The sequence below is a fragment of the Chlamydotis macqueenii genome, chromosome 1, assembly GCF_036417535.1.
Source record: "Chlamydotis macqueenii isolate bChlMac1 chromosome 1, bChlMac1.mat, whole genome shotgun sequence".
In the NCBI taxonomy this organism is placed as follows: domain Eukaryota; kingdom Metazoa; phylum Chordata; class Aves; order Otidiformes; family Otididae; genus Chlamydotis; species Chlamydotis macqueenii.
Window position 1 is genome coordinate 111,414,554 of NC_141556.1, and position 18,311 is coordinate 111,432,864.

The 18,311-nt window shown below is 35.1% G+C and overlaps 1 protein-coding gene across 1 annotated transcript in view; it reads left to right on the forward strand.

Moving 5' to 3' along the window:
• The window catches only part of NCAM2 (neural cell adhesion molecule 2), a 297,815-nt gene that overhangs the window by 204,819 nt on the left and 74,685 nt on the right, over nt 1-18,311 (forward strand). The window contains exons 10-11 of the mRNA XM_086764093.1: nt 12,698-12,885; nt 14,435-14,531. Of these exons, the coding sequence (XP_086620219.1) occupies nt 12,698-12,885; nt 14,435-14,531 (285 nt within the window). The remainder of the gene's footprint in view (nt 1-12,697; nt 12,886-14,434; nt 14,532-18,311) is intronic.

The following is an 18,311-nucleotide window of genomic DNA, read 5'->3' on the forward strand; positions in this document are numbered from 1 at the left end:
GAGGAAAGAAGTTGGAATCGGATCTGTGGAACAGAAAGATAATTAACAGTTGCAGATATCAGCTGAGTGCATTCCCAAGGAGTTCTGAAAATAACTTCAGTATACAGTTGTATTTCCATCTTTTTGGCAGGCAAGCAATGCATCATGACGTAGGAAATAAAGCTGAAAGGGAAATGAGAAATTATCAAAGTTGTAGTTGGATGTTAGAAATGGGGAGATTTGGCAACTCAGAAGACCTCAGAAATAAATGCAGTATTTTTTAATAGCTTTAATGTAGCTACTTTTCAATAAATAGACATATGAAGGAATTTGAAAATTTGCAAATTTGTATTATTCTTTCGAGAATGTATTAATTTACTATATTTGTTTCTTTAATGAGTGCACTGGTGCATTGATAATTATTTTATATGTATATAAAGGAAAAAAATTACTACATAGAAATGCAATTTCAGTGAAGTTCTTGTAAAATTTGTGTAAAACCCTCTCCTACTCTACACATACTGATATGAAATATATTGTTTAATTAAGGTTATGTAGCCATTATGCTTTAAAATTAAATATTAATACATTTTGTATTCGGAAGAGAGATGTAGAATGCACCACATTTTGTGAAACATGGGCAATTGATATTTTAGAATTTATTAGCAGCACAGAATTCATACTAAAGGGCATATCAAAATCTCTGGATTGATACAACACATTGTTATATTATAAGACACCTTTCAGGATGAAAGTTTTAAAACAGATGCTAAGAATTTAAAAGTAACATATTCTCACTATGGTATGGTAGACTTAATTTTGAATATGTGTGGGAACAATCAAATAAAGTGTATGAGAAAATGGAATAGCATATTGTTTTAAGTCTGAATTTATGCCTTGGTAGACACTACAAATACATTATTTTATGAAGCAGGTGTCATAGTTATCTTTCATTCCAGTTATTTCACTTTGTAAGTTGCAGGCTAGAGATTTTTGGCATAAGGTACAGGCTCAAAAACTGAACAACTAATTTGTATTTTTATAGCAAAATGAGAAAACAAGGGGAATTGTTAAAAGATTCTGTGAAGTCAGGGTTGAATAAATAATTTGACATTTTTTGTATTGTTTTCCAAATTATATTTTTTCATCATATTAGTTGTAATTACAAACATTACAATCAGAATTTCTTACTTTTTTTTTCCCAAATAATAATTTACCAAATTGTATAAAACTCTTCAAAATACTTTAATTTTCACTTCAACTATTTTAGTTTTGATCTTTTCAAAACCGATTTTCAGAATAATTTTTTCGGCTATGATTGGCTCTTTGCATAATCACTGGTGAGCCATTTTAGCAGAATTTTTATTTTTAATAATATTCTAGTGGAAACCTCAATAACTATTTTAAGATCAAAATATAAATAAATAAGCAAGGCTTAATTGTTTATATAGTTCCATTGTTCCTATTTAAGACTAATCAATGCACTTATGCCGTTCTGTAAGTTAATAACAAAACTGCAGCAGTTTTCTTTATATGTTTTAATGCATTTGACAGTTTGTCTAGTCAGGAGAGGACCATGCTTCTGTCACATCCTTAAATGTCAGTGCAGTTAAACAGGCCTAATGGAGACACAGAGCCCTCTGGTGTGCTGTCTTATCCTTTTACTTTACTGACTCCTATCAGAGACCTAAACTGACAGTAGGATTGCACAGTTTCTGTTCGTTATCCTTGTTCTCTGTTGGAGTTGCTCTTGATGATAAGAGCAGTTCTCCAGGACAGGAAGAGATTATCAGGTTTGATACCAAATGGACACAGTTGACCTTGCCTTTTATCTGAAGTGAATGCTAGACAGACTTGAATTGTAGGGAACTCAGAGACTTTTATAAGGATTTCTTCCTACGAAGTAATCTTTGTATTTTGTTAGTTTTAGTTTTAGTTTTCCTTATATTGTATGAAAAATAAATCAAAATTACATGAAAAATAAATATACTATTATAAATATTATTTACTAATGGATTTCAATAACTTCAAATTTTGATTACACATATGAAGCCTAGTGTGTATTGGATAATAATAATAATAATAATAGAAGTAACTGATTGAAAAGTTCCTGTATGATGGCATATATGATGTATACTAGGTATTGGGTATTAAGATGTGGCTATAGTGATTATGTATTTCTAATAGATAGAGAAATAGCTATTCATTTTTTCAATTAAAAAAATTATAGAAATAGATAAAAAATAGATAAAGCAAGAGATAATGTAAGATTACATTTTCAGAAGGGCTTGAGGAAGATAAATGTGCAAATCCCAATGAATTACAACTTGATTTGTACATATAATACTATAAGGTGCCTTCCAAAGTTAGTTTTCCTATGCATATGTTTACATTTCTGTATGGTATTTTTTATCTTTTTAGCTAAGACATAATTATTCTGAAAAATATATGCTAAGGATATAAAAGAATCTTAAAAAGCACAATACATGCCTGACTAAAAGAAGAAAAGTTCTCATGAGAGAACACATTATTTCTTGGATACCAGAAATTATTCACTGCAATGATTAGAATTAGAGAATGAAAAATCATAATTTTGACATGTTCAATATGTTGGATCCTCTTTCTTCCTAGTATTATTGTTAGCTAAGATGCACTGATGGCGTTACTAAGCTGGAAAGGATTTAAACAAGCCAGTGATGATCGGCAGTCTATAAGCATTAGAAGTGGCTCTCTATTTGTCCTTAAAATTTTCCTTTCATTATGTTCAAACTGTTATTAACACAGGCAGAAGTATTAACAGCACTTATATACTCCTAGGTGCACACATTCTGTAAGATACTAGTCTCTCTGATTGCTCTCTATCACCAAGTGCAAATTCCTTTGGAGAATACTCCTGTTACTGGAGAAAATGTATGAAGCCACGTTCTTCCGAAAAGTCTTTGGTTTTCTATATACTAGCTGGGAAGCATCCTAACTTACAGTCTTTTGTAGCAGCAATTTCCGATTTTCACATCACTTTATTTCAGTTAAAACTCCCAAGTTTCAATATTGATACTGCAGTTATTAGATATGCTGGATGGTCCAAAAATACCTACTTCCTCACTGTACGCAAAGACTAGTGTTTTGGGATGTAATCAGCTATCAATAACATATTGCATTCAGTAATATGGTACAGTTTTATATGAGATCAGCCATGTGAGTGTTTGACAAATAGGATTTCTTAGAAAACAATTTCTAAAAAAAAACCCCTGTTTTAATAATTTAAAGTATCTTCGAAAAATGATAAGCTTTTCTTACTACTGTTTTTCATCCAAACTTGAATTTTGTAGCTATATTCCTTATTAGGTAAGTACTAACATTCAGTGGTACCAAAAAAAATTGTGTGGCATGTGCAATATCGTCTTTACCTGTAAAGTAACCCATGCAGGATTTATTCTATGACTGTACTGCTTATCAGAAACAGTCTTTTTTTTTTTTTTCCCCGCCAGAATTTGAAATCAACATCATTGCTGTTATAGTACTGAACTTTGTTTCCTGAGTCAATTAGTCTTTTAGACTTTTCACTTTGTTTTATGTTTGTTAGCTGTGTGGCACTGTGGCTAATGCAGATACTTTGGATTAATCCTATTTAATTTTATATCTTTGCAAAAATATACAGCATTACTTAAAAGCAAGTTGAACCAGTTGAGCTGCAAGTTCTGTTTATCTTCAAGGAAGCAAAGCTTTGAATCAGTGAAAATAATACTACTGTGTGCAGGATGTCAAAAATGTTGTGACTAATGTGACTAAGTGTTTCAGCTACCTACTGCTATCATAAAGTATAATAAATGCAGACAGTTCATCGTTTGGATTCGGTCTCTGTTAAAAGAAATCAGTGTATCAACATCCTGTCACTACTCACAGAATCACAGAAAGGTTGAGGTTGGAAGGGATTGCCTCTTGTCCTGTCACTGTACACCGCTCAAAAGAGCCTGGCTCCATTTTCTTTACACCCTCCCTACAGCTGGTAATCATAGCAGACCAGCCCTATCTTCTTATCATAACCAGAAAGCAAAACTGATAAACATCATCATATGACTTAAGAAAGAGGCAAATGACAGGAAAAGCAATCAAGAGAAACAACATATTGAAATATTCTGGAAAATTTTGCATCTTTTCTATTAGAATACTATTGGCTTTAGTTACATTTCTTCCTGTCAAATTTATAGCTTAAAATGAGAAAGCAAAGATGGAAAAGGTCAATCTTTAGCATCATGAAATACACATCGTAATTTTAATGTGACTTTGGAGCTTATGAATGTAAGATTTAAAAAGTTCTTTCTTTGACTAACCTATTCACTTGCATAGAAGCAAATTTGGTATACCATTACAGTGACTTAAAGAGAATAAGAATGTTGAATTCTGAGCAAAAGATGAGATTTATCTCATAAAGTCATTTTACAAAAAACATTTCACCAGAACTCCCTGTACTGAAGCAGAGATGACTGCATCTTTATTGTCTTTTTCTGATATTGCAATAATAAATGTGGCAGCATTTTATTGCAATAAAAGTGGATAAAATTATACTTTATTCATAGTAAAACTACCTATTATTTAGCCCAAAAAGGTGTAATCATACTTTAGAACAGAAATTCCATCTTAAAAAGTTTTGACTTATATATGTGTTGTACTTCAGCCCTGATCGGAACCAGACCACGCAGTCTCTCTCACTACCCCCACCCCCGAGAGAATAGGGGGAGATAATGTAAGAAAAACGGCTCGAGGTTTGAGATAAGGACAGGGAGAAAATCCTTGAAGTTACCGTTACGGGCAAAACAGACTTGACTTGGGGAAAACTATTCATTTATTACTACAAACAGCAGGATAATGAGACAGAGAACAAGATAACCTCCCTCCACCCCTCCCTCTTCCCAAGCTTAACCGGCTGCCTGGCCGCTTGGCAAGAGGCCAGAGGGGGAGGCCAGCAAGGCCCATGAGGCCTGCGACTCCCCCTCTGTGCCTCCACCCCCGCTCAGCTTCTTCACATTTTCTCTTCTCTTTTTTTTTTTCTGTTTTCCCCTTCTTAAATACATTATCGCAGAGGCATTATAATGGAACATTCTGCTACCAATTGGCTCAGTCTCGGACAGCAGCAGGTCCGCCCTAGGCCTGGCCGAGTCCACTGAACAAAGGAAAGCGACTTCTAGCAGTTTCCTACAGATGCTACCATCTCAAGCCCCCCCTCACTAAACAAAACCACAACAATATGTTAATGATGTGTTAAAATGCAATATTCATATTAGGAATTTCTCTAGATTTTCACCTAGTAGAGTTCTATAATGCTTATTTCTGTTGACCTTGAAATGAGCTTGATGTCATTTTAAGTAAATTTTTAATAATATATTGGCTATTCTTTTAAAATAAAAACAGATTTTTTTTACTTAATATTGGAATAAAATTTGAATTAAGTATTTTAGGTTTTATTATGTTCCTCTTCTAATAATTTACTTTTGTATTAGTCGGTATATATGCCTCAGCATTTTTTCTTATTGACATAATTTTTCACATATGCAATTGTGAGAAGTACAGGTGAAAAAAAAAGCAAGAAAGAGTTTTCTGATATTTCCTTTCAGATGGTTCTACTTCATAAGTTCATCTTACAGGCTAAAAATATTAAATCTTTACGTTGATAATTAATGCATAAAATTTAAACTGGTTTTCATACTTGCAAAATTCAACAGAGTTTTGCAAGTCATTTCATACTATATTAAGTGTAATTTGTATTATACAGTGATGCTCTGTGAATGAAAAAAAAAGCCAACGTGGCCTTTGCCCTCCTCTGTACCTTCAAGATAGGTCCAGCAGAGCAGAAGCAACACATGTGAGAATTATGAAGAAATTAATCAGGTGGTATAATAAGTGTGATGTTGCAACTTTGAAACTTGAACAAAACAAAATATCTTAAATTGAGATTTGTAACCTCAGTGGTTTTTTATTTCTCAATTAACTTACCTTACCTGCAGAAAACTTGACATTACTTGAAGTTGGTATCTTTAAAAAGTCTTCAGCTATGTCAGAGCATCCTGAAGTCACTAGATTGAAGGCTTGAAAGAGAGGCCTCCAGTATTATTTACAGGAAACCTGAGGCATGTAGCTTTGGTTGCAATATCTGAGGCTAAGTCCCTCTGCACCACAGAGCCTGCCTCTGAGCTGCTGTTGCTGCACACACTGGGAGTAACATAGTCAGCTAAAGAAAAGAGGGAAATACTGGGTGGGTTTGAGCACGCTACTGGAGGTCTGAGGGATATAAGGTATAGGTTTAGGGGGATCATGTGCTGGAAATGGAGTTGGATATACAGGGTAATTTCCGCAATGCTGTCTGAATTTTTAGTATATTCCTTAAAATTTCTTAGATTTTTTGTTGTTGTTGTTGTTTTCTGGACAACACTGTGTATAAAAATTAAGTAAAGGCTGAGAGTCCCTGCTGCTTACAGGAATAGTTGTTGTTCAACAACATGATTTGGGAATATAGGAGAGAGAGAAAAAAAAAAAACCTGAGAGAGATAGATAGATATTAGGGAATAGAGGGAAGATATCAATAGAAGACATGTTGTGGAGGTAAGAATGACAGGTAGGAAATTACAGAAGGTAAAGATGTGAAGGTGGATTTTGTTCTGAAAATGTGACTAGTAGGATAGGAAGTGAAATGGGAGTAGGATCCTGGTTTGAGAAAGGCACTGCAGTTTTTCACTTTTGGCTATAAGAGAATTATGTGATGTAATATATGATGTTAGAAGTCTGGCCATCCTAAATTGTTCCAGTAATTTTGTTCTGGAATACATCTAACAACTGAAACTTTGATACCAACTGGTGCCATCCAAAAATAATGTGTCAGTAATTGGCAACATCTGATCATTTTATTACTAAAATAAAAAAAAAAAATGCAGTCTTCCTGGTTTAGTTCTGGTGGTCAGTGTTCTTATTGATTCACTGACAGAAAAAATGACCAATAAATATATGTTGACAGTTTCTTTTAAACATCACTATTGACATACATAGCTTATTTTACCTAGCTGTGATTTCTTTATAATTTATTCTCCTATTTTACGGGGATAGAGATAATTTTAGACAGTTTTGTCCATTTACAATAGATATTTCTATGAAAATAAAATTTATTGGGTTTTTTTGTTTATTTCATTTTGTGGTTTTTGGGGGTTTTTTTTAAGTGATCAATCAAATACAATTCTTCAATGTCAAATGGAATTCAAAGAAAACATACATTGAAGTTCTGTGACTCTGGGAGCACCAAGCACCAAAACTATGTATGCATTCATTCCCCACCATTTTTTAAGGTTGAAGGTGCCCTTATCAGCAACATACTTTGCATCTAGCAGAAGGATACCTTATCTTCATTGTAACTAATTTTTGTGTATGTTTAGGGAAATGGAGAAATTACTGTGCTGTTTGGATATTAAAAATGGTATCATAGTCAAGGTTATCAGGGACTAGTACTGCTTACCAGTAAGAGGGGACTCTTGCTCTTGCATAAACTGTATAATTAGTAGATAGTCTGTCTTAATCTTCAATATCAATGTTTTATTGTAGTGCATTTTGAGAGGAACCAAGAGAATGGGGCAGGGGAAGGGAAACATATATCTCTGCAAAATTGCTGTTCTCAAAGTTTTGAAATGATGAGCTAGATTCTGAAAAAAAAAAAAAAAAACAACCTCTGGGTTTAGCTAACAAACACGGCAATTTAAAATCTATTATATGATAAGTTCCATTTGCCTTTCTATTTGGAAATTTCACATGCAGATCTTGCATGTTTTTCCTTGCAGCCACCCAATCATGATAGTTGTGTTAAAACAGTGAAACTTAGTAACTCTGAAGCTCTGGAGTTCCTATCTTCCTCTTAAGAATGGCTATACATTAAAATCTAATTACTGGCCTAATTTGTTAAGTCTTTCTAATATTATTTCTTGTTACAAGGAATATAAGACAGTTACTGTATCTGTCTAGGGAGGTTCCTCAATACTTTATCTCTAATGCAAAGCTATTCGTTACAAAACATTAGCTATTGTAAATGAGGTATGCAAGAGAATATACAAGAGGAAGATAGAAGGCTGTAAACCAAATTGTGGCAGAGTTACAAAAAATTAAGTTTCTTTTACAGGATGGATGGCAGGGGAAGTACTAGATTTGGTAGAGGATGTGGTTTATTAAAGTCATTGATGATGGGAAACTTATGCCAGTATTAACCATCTAAGAGAGAAGCTTCCGATAATATACTACAGGAAATGTCCCAGCATCTTAGACCTGACAATCTGTCATATATTTTCATTGTATGATCCAGGAAAACAAATTATTTGAGGAACAAATAGCCAAAAGTTTGAAAACCTGTGTTCTTAAATTAAGAAGTGCAAATCTGATTCTGTACACTAGTTTGCTATTATAGCTGTCTGGACATGTGCTGAATGAGGTAATTTGCCATAACCAATTTTGTGTATAAGACCAAACATACACCAGAGCTGGATCTTTGAAGTCGTTTATTGAATTACCTTCTGGATGAGACAGATGATGTATTAGTCTGTTCTTGAATCACTATTCTCTGACATTATACCTAAGAAGGGTGACATGCTAGAGACAGTTTTCAGATCAGAGTTTGCTTCTCTTGCATACTCTTCATATGCAGGTTATAGAGAACTACTTCTAATTGGAGAGCTGATGTACCAGTTTCTTTCTTGTTTGGGCAAATGAACAGCTGGAGTTTAGCTGATGCTGGTGCCATAATATTAACTATTCTAAAATGCCATTCTGAAGTTAAAATTACTCATAGAATCCTACTCTCATAGAATAGGTTGTTTAATTTTGTACTTTTGTGATATAGTCTTTGTTCCTTCTAGTCATCTTTTTCATTTGAATTGCCTGATCTCTCAAAAATAATTCGCCATCTTTCACCATTCAAGCTTATAACAGTACTTATGAACTTTATCATATCCTGGGCTGCATCAAAAGATGCGTGACCAACAGGTGGAGGGAGGTGATTCTCCCTCTCTACTCACCTTTTGTGAGACACCACCTGGAGTACTGCATCCAACTCTAGAGCCCCCAGCACAAGACAGACATGGACTTGATAGAGCAGGTCCAGAAAAGGGCCACAAAAATGATCAGAAGACCTCTCCCATGAAGAAAGACAGAGAGTTGAGTTGTTCAGCCTGGAGAAGAGAAGGCTCAGGGAGACTTTATTGCAGCCTTTCAATACATAAAGGGGACAAAAAGATAGATACTTTTTTACCAGGGCCTGTAATGAGTAGGGCAATGAGTAATGGTTTTAAACTAAAAGAGGGTCATTTCAGATTAGATATAAGAATTTTTTTTTTTTGCAATGAGGGTGGTGAGACACTGGAACAGGTTGCCCAGAGAAGCTGTGGATGCCCCATCCCTGGAAGTGTTCAAGGCCAGATTGGATGGACCTTTGACTGACCTGATCTAGTGGAAGGTATCCCTGCTTGTGGCAAGGGGGATGAACGAGGTCATCTTTAAAGGTGCCTTCCAACCCAAAATATTCTATGATTCTATGATTTATTGTATGCCTATACTAATTAATGTGAACATTAGCTTTTGTACTTTTCTGGAGGTTTTTTTTTTGTTTGTTTTTTTGTTTTTTGATAGAGCACCATAAGGTTTAAATATATTAAATATCATCGGGATTGCTCTTTTTTTTTCTTTTTTTTTTTTTTTTAACAGTGGAGTGTATTCAAGTTCCTAGTTCTGTGTTTAGCTATTTAAGCCTAGTATGTTGTCTTAACTGGTATTACTTGGTGTACAAAAGCTTAAAAAGAACAGTTGATTTACACCCTGAATTGATTTTTTGTCAGGTGTAAATTAATCCTGAGTTACACAGAAGGTAAGCGGAGTGTATTTTTATTTTTCAATAGTTTTAACTTTCTCACTGATCTATGTTGAAGCTTTTTCTTCTTATACAGTACATATATTGCGTTTAAGTAGCGTTAACATAGGTTAACATATGAGAAGGTCTGCCTTCTCGTTTCTACTTGGTTATATTTCATTTTCAGTTAATAGAATTTCTTGATAAATGGTATATTTATTAGCCTATTTATTTTTTATTATAGAAAATTGGAGAGATCAGATTTTACAGACATATGAAATAGTCAACCTTATGTTTTCAAAGTCTTTGACTTTAAGATTGGTTATTTTTCATGCTCTGTTTTATATTAAACATATTGTGTGTTTCTGTTTGATAAACACTAATTCTGTAACCACTAAAACATAATATACTACAGTTAGTGTGAAGAGCATTCAAGAGAAAACAAAATCTCTTTATAAAGCTGTTATTCCCTTCCATATAATCTTTTTTATTTGTAAGAAATGTAAAATAGAATTTATTCGTACTGTAAAAGTTATTTCCAGAGCTATTTTCTTTATGTGAAACATCACTCCAGTTATCTTAATGTATTCCTGACTAGGAAATCAAACATAACCTGATTTAAGATAATTTACAGCCATTAGCACTGTAATCCTGTGTCCTCTTCTTTTTGCTATATTGGAACTTTCGACTGCTGGGGAAATGGCTGCAAAGCCTATTTACCCAGACTTTTTGAAAGGGAAAATGTGGAAGCTCTTTTTGCTTAGGAATGCTTAGCAATGCTTTACATTCAGGAGTTTTTGATTTTGGGTTATATCTTTATTTAATGGACTTTTGTGTTTTATGATATTAAAACTATCTGTTAGTGTCTGTAGTCATGTATAGATGGAAGTCCATAACTCACCTATTATTTTAAAATATAGGTAAACAGATACTATCCTTATCCAAAATCTACCTTTAGAAGAGAGTGCAGTCTGAACAGAAAGTGCCTATTCTCCTAAATGGTTGTACCTGCAGTACAGAAGTGTATACTACTTTTTCACTTGTAAGACTTTTAAAAGAGGATATGAGTTTGCCACATGTATTTAAATCAAACCACATGATGATACCTAAGAAGGAAAGTTAGTCAAGTTCAGACAGAACATCTATCTATCTTCCACATCCACTCCACATAATGGAGTGAATTTATTCTGAGAAATTGTGCATTGGAAGACAGTGTTTATTTAAAATCTGTTGTGAAATTACCACATTTTGTGCCTCATGAACACTCTGATGGGATTTCTGATGTCTTGAACACAGTAGGTGCAAAAACTGTCTGTCGGGCAGGAGTGTGATATTCTGAGATTCCTACCATACTTAACCATAAACCAGGCATATGCAGTTTGCTTTTTTCTTCATAGAACTCCACCAGTGTGAGGTGTCACATAGTGAAGACTCTTCGATAGTCCATTTTTGCATTAAGATGTTTAAATGATTAAATATGTTTTTTTAAAGGTCTATGAAAATCAAGAAAATGTGCACTTCAGAAATAAGAAAGTAGTTTGAAACCATTCTTGAAGCTAAATTTTACTACTTAGTTAAATGTGCTTAGCTCAGTTCTCTGATAGATCTATTAGCAATTTTCTAGCCTAAAGTTAAACTATTTGTGAAAAGACTGGAATAAAATTTCCAGAGATACATCTAGAAACATTTAGGAGCTATTTGTCAAAATATATGTATATACATGTATGTTTTAAATATTTTTAAAACATACCATGACACCAGCTATAATAGTTAAATCTGTCTTCGAATTAAAGTATTAGAGAATTTCCTTGACTTTCAGTAATATAAAGAATATTTTCTTAATACCCTTAAAATATGAATGGGATTAAAATAATAAAAAAATATTTACAAATAGATATTCATAGACAAAAGATATTATTTACCCAAGACATAAGTAGAAGAGCAGGGAAAGAGCTACTCTCTCCCATTTTCTAGAGACCATTGAACTGTTCCTGCTACCCAGGGAAACAGTGAGTTGAACAGATAATTCTTGTCATTACTGGCTTTGTGATCTGAAAATCATAGTTAGTTTGCAAACCGGCAATTTTCTTTGTGTCAGACTCAGTGTTTGGCTGTATGTTTAATGTAGCCCTTTATAGGCAGGTTTCTAAGGAAGATGCACCATCTCTTTGCTTGTCTGTAGCTTGATGATTTCATAAGGAACTGCTGTAAAGATTATCCTAAATTGTGTACTGATACACACAATATTTTTTCTGAAGTAGGTAGAATACATTGCAATATTTTAGGTAATCTTTTTTTTTTTATTATTTTCTTCTAGATGTATTCACACAGTTAAACATCTTTCTTCAGAAAGATTTCATAAGGTGTAAGATCGTTACAGTGAGAAATGGGTGAAGCTCTTACACATTTGGGAGAGTGAATGTAGTTACTCCATAGCAAAAGAAGACACTATAAAATCAAGAAATGAACAGATTATATCTAAAAGTTTTGTAAGTCACCTCCTTGTGTCATACAAGGATCTGGCTGAAGAGTTTCTCATCCTCAGGAGGAAATGTTCTTTGTCATTTCTGAGATAACATCTTTCAAGGCCCTGATGTTGCCTAATGCTAAATATAATTAGCAAGTATTCTCTTCCTGAGAATTTCAGCTGAAACAGTCTCAGGAGAGGAGAAAGCTACCAAAATAAAGGCTTAAGAAACTCAAGGTTGAATACTGATATTTTCATGTTCCGTAATAAATTGATACAGCAATCAATTGAAATTTCTATCTGCACATGAGTGCTTGGATATGAGTATATGACATATTTTACTAAAACAGTTAATGTATTTGTATATTACTTCCTTTTTCCAGATGCTCCAACATTTATGTCAAATCAAACCATATATTACTCTTGGGAAGGCAATCCCATCAATATAAGCTGTGAAGTGCTAGCAAATCCATCTGCCTCAGTTCAGTGGAGAAGAGGAAAACTAGTTTTACCGGTAAAAAATACAACACATCTGAAGACCTACAGTACAGGAAGAAAGCTGATTCTAGAGGTAAGGCGTAAAATGGAAATAAAGGTGGTGACGTTAGTTTCTTCCTCAGTTTGACACCATCATAAGTACTATAGAGTGCATTTAGGGATAAGAGTATAATTTATTAAGTAAAACTCATTTTGAAAAAATAATATTTATGAACTTATTTATCTCCACATTTCTTGTGAGCAGTTAGAAAATAAACCTCACTTGCATGGCTCATGCTCAGTGGAAAACTGAACACTGCAGTGAACTAAAATGCAACTTAGTTTTCTTGCAAGTAAATAAATATGAAACTAACTCATCAGGTTAATACTAAAAATTGTGACTACCTGGTAGGTGCTTGGTATATACAAAAAGATTTGTGTGGCTCCAGTCAAGAAAAAAAAGCAGAAGGGTAAAGTGAGAATAAACTGCAATTAGCTTTGATAACAACTTCCTCATGGAGGCATTGGAAAAAACTAAGGTCCTTACTGTCATCTAAAAGGTACACGTAAGAACAAAACCTGAGAAGGGCAGAAGATGAAGAGTGGACCTTAATTATCCATTTACTGTATTAACTTGACTAAACAGTGTACTGCTCAGCAATAGTGTATAGCAAATCATGGTCCTTAGTTAATAATTTCACAACAAAGAGTGACCAGTGTCTCCAGCCCTGGTCTCTCCTGTAACAGGGACGACATACTATCTTCCTCCACAGATGTGGAAGAAGTTAGTTTTCTCTACTTCTATCTAGTATCAGGCTTATGTCTGAGCATAAGCTTCTCAGTTGCCATGGGAAAAAAAGAGCTTCTTCAGACCTACTTCAGATCTAAAGACATATACAATGCACTGAAAAAACCCTGTTTTTTTTCCTATAGTCCAAACAAGTAACCTCATTTCTTGTAGTAGAGGATATATATTTAAAGAGACACAGTCTTACTCTTGTTTGAAGAACATATTTAGGAGTTTTTTATTTTAAGCTTAATAACGCAAAATATGCTTTACACTTTATGGGTCTCCAAATACTCTTCCATTCTTCTCTCACCTGAACAGTTGGTCAGGCAAGCTGGATTCCAATAAGGCATTAGCTGTCTGTTGTATCTATGATCTATTCTGTATTACATTCTTATTCACCTGAATTTACGTGTCCCTGACATGTTCTTTTTCCCCCGAGTGTCTAGTGTATTGTGAATACTGCAAACAAGAAAAAGTAAAATATTATTCTTACATCATCTGTAGGAATCAGCAATTTTCAGACCTTGCATTGCTTAAGTCAAAATATCAATTTGTGCAAATAGGTTCTGTGAAAAAATGTGAAGTTTATTAGAGGGGTTTTTTTTAAAGTGAAATTGTAAAGATGAACAATGTCATGCTTTGCCATTATTTGATTTCCTCGTTTGAATTTGAGAAGGGGGAGTTTAACACGAAAAAGGGTGTATTTGGGTCTGTATTTGGAGAATATACTACATAGGCTGAAGTAAGAATGCATCTGCATATTGATTAAGGATAACATTTGCATTTCTGATTTTTTAATTAACTTCCATATTTGATTAGAAACTAATATTTGCAAACTATATTCATTTTAAAGATTGCTCCCACATCTGACAGTGATTTTGGACGGTATAATTGTACAGCCACAAACAGAATAGGAACAAGATATCAGGAGTATACACTTGGTCAAGCTGGTAAGTTAAAATGTTGTTTCCTTTTCTTTTAAATATGTTTTCCATTTTGATCAAAATTAAGTTGAGACACACTTTTCTGTGTTTATTATATTCCAATGGAATATTTACAGTTAACTTTAATTCTCTGAGACTTTAGTTGCATTATAAAGTAAAATAAACCAGTTCCCTCAGAATATGAATCTTCTTTGGATTTAATTTTAAAGCCTTCTGAAATCTGAAAAAAATTAATTAGTCTAACTTTTTTTTCTCTTTGCCCTTATTATATCCTACATTTATAACTGTATTTTCATTACATCATTGGAGAGATATATGATTTGCAGGCAGTAAAAACAAAGAAATAGGAAAATATTTTTTCCTTTTTCTCCCTGGTATTTTCTTGATAAACAAAGAATGACAAAATACTGAAATACTTCAGCAAATTATTTCTGTCTTCACTTGCACTTTCAGTTATTTAAAAGCAGAATTTGACCCAGAGTGCTAGATTGAATTAATTTAAGCTCTGAGATGTTATACAACCAATTGTTACAGAATTTCCAAATATCTTTAGGTCCATCTATTGTTTTTTAGGCAAATATAAAAATATGACTCTATGTTGGTTCTTTGGCAGAAATAACTATTAACTGAGAATAAATGAGAGTTTCTTAGCATTTCTTTTAATTATATTTTCTGGTGGAATGGACTAACACTTGTTCAGCATGCTTTGAGGTGTCCCAACATTTGGATCTACATACTTAGATAATGCCAATTGTTCCAGCTTTATTGACCTCTGTTGAATTATAATGGAGTTTACTGTAACAAATGTACAGCCATGATGAAAGCTATACACTCATTGTGATGCATTGTTATGGACCATTTTCATCATGTAACTTTCAAGCCATACTATGCTGCCAGACTGCCTGATACATATTTATGGGGACAGGTAGAAATAAGGTCTTGTACATTTTATGTCTTTTTAAAGTAGGACTTTTATATTTTTTATGATCTTGGATGTCTCAGCTTTAAATTTTGGTTACTTTTTTTTTTTTAAATAAGAAGATAAACTCTTAGGAGCCCTACTAGGAAGTACTTTGGAGGGGCATTGCTGAAATGTTCACATCTAGTCATAGGGAGGCTCTCTTATTCACCCAGATGTTTTAATTTTTGTAGTTTTGTGTACCAGTTTTGGCTGGGATGGAGTGAATTTTCTTCCCAATAGCTGCTGGGTTTTGGATTTAGTATGGGCTTTGGCACATGAAGAATGTCAATAATACACTGATGTTATTAGTTTTTGCTAAGAGATCAAGGACATTTTTTAGTTTCGCAAGTTTTGCTAATGTGCAGGTGCAAGAAACTGGGAGGGGTATAGCTAGTACAGCTGACCCAAACTGGCCAAAAGAAGCATTCCATACCATAGACATCATGCTCTGTATGTAGGTAGGGGTTGGCCAATGGGCAGAAATCTGGAAATTGCTGTTCTGAGATCGCTGCCCAGGATGATTCTGAGATCCCTCTTGGTTCCACTCCTTGATCATTACTTGAGGCAGGCTGTATAGCTTGTCAAGTGGTTAGAAATTGTGCATTACTAGTTTTGTACATTCTATTATAATTAATCTTATTATTATCATTATTGAAATTGATTATTATTACTGTATCTTCCTTTCCTGTCTTAGTAAACTGTCTTTATGTCAACCCACGAGTTTTTCTTTCTTTCCAGTTCTCCTCGTTATCCCACTGGGGTGGGGGAAGGAGTGAATGAGTGCTTATGTGGTGCTTAGTTGGCAACTGGGGTTAAACCATAACATTTTTCTCGTTAGGGTAATTATTTTGGTTTGATATCTCAGGAGTTACAGAAAACAGCTATTTATTAAGAAATTTCTTATAACTTGTACAGAGCATTGAAAGTTTTTCCCATTACCCTTAAAGGATGGATTGCTAGCACACACTTTTACCATGAATATGATAGTATTTTTTTTTTTCATTTTGAACAGTGATCAAAAGCACTGAGCTTCCTCAAATAGGAAAATTTGAGTTTTTATTGAGGAAACAGCAGATTTCTATGTAGCACACTTTTACATCATCCAAAATATCAATTCCCCTTGATTATACAACTTTTTGGGGGTATTAGCTGTGTTGCAAGTCTGATCTTCCTTTGATAGCTACATGCAATTAATGAGAAATATATAACCTCTTCCTTTTACATATAACCATCCTTAGTCCCAGCTAATTTCTAATTTCATACAATGAATTCTTTACTTTCCCCCTTACAAAACTCTCCCAAATATAAGGACTCATACAATCGAATTCATACGTAAAATAATTTTATTTTTTTCTGAAAAGAAATTCCAGAAGAGAACAGCTTGTAAAATCTTCAGTCATGTTCATAGAATCATAGAATCATAGAATCATAGCATGGTTAGGGTTGGAAGGGACCTTCAAAGGTCATCTAGTCCAACCACCCTGCAAGGAGCAGGGACATCCCCAACTAGATCAGGTTGCTCAGAGCCTCATCCAGCCTGGCCTTGAATGTTTCCAGGGATGGGGCCTCCACCACCTTTCTGGGCAACCTGTTCCAGTGTTCTATAACTCGCATCGTAAAAAATTTTTTCCTAATATCCCATCTAAATCTACCTCCCTTTATTTTAAAACCATTACCCCTCGGTCTATTGCAACAGGCCCTACTGAACAGCCTCTTTCCATCTTTCTTGTAGGCCTCCTTGAGGTACTGAAAGACTGCTATCAGGTTTCCCCAGAGCCTCCTCTTCTCCAGGCTGAACAGCCCCAACTCTCGCAGCCTGTCCTCATAAGAGAGGTGCTCCAGCCCTTTGATCATCTTCGTGGCCCTCCTCTGGACCTTCTCCAACTGGTCCATGTCCTTCTTGTGTTGGGGGCTCCAGAACTGGACACAGTACTCCAGGTGGGGTCTCACCAGGGCAGAGTAGAGGGGGAGAATCACCTCCCTCGACCTGCTGGCCACGCTTCTCTTGATGCAGCCCAGGATGCGGTTAGCCTTCTGGGCTGCAAGGGCGCATTGCCTGCTCATGTTAAGCTTCTCATCCACCAGCACTCTCAAGAGCTTCTTGAGCAGCCTCAGGGCTGCTGTCAATCCATTCTCTGCCCAGCCTGTATTTGTGCCTGGGATTGCCATGACCCATGTGCAGGACCTTGCACTTGGCCTGGTTGAACTTCATGAGGTTGGCACAGGCCCACCTCTCCAGCCTGTCCAGGTCCCTCTGGATGGCATCCCTCCCTTCCAGCGTGTCGACGACACCACACAACTTGGTGTCATCAGCGAACTTGCTGAGGGTGTACTCTATCCCACTGTCCATGTCGCCAACAAAGATGTTGAACAGGGCCGGGCCCAGCACGGACCCCTGAGGGACGCCACTCGTGACCGGTCTCCACATGGACATTGAGCCGTTGACCACCACCCTCTGAGTGCGGCCATCCAGCCAACTCCTTATCCACCGAGTGGTCCGTCCATCAAACCCATGTCTCTCTAGTTTAGAGAGAAGAATGTCATGCGGGACAGTGTCAAAAGCTTTGCACAAGTCCAGGTAGATGATGTCTGTTACTCGTCCCTTGTCCACCGATGCTGTTACCCCATCATAGAAGGCCACCAAATTGGTCAGGCACGATCTGCCCTTGGTGAAGCCATGTTGGCTGTCACCAACCACCTCCTTGCTCTCCATGTGCCTTATATGTTCATCATGTTCATGATATTTTACCTGGTTGATCCAATTTATTTCAATGGAATTACTTGAACAATTGAGTTTCTGTAATAGGGCTAAAATTATGACTGCA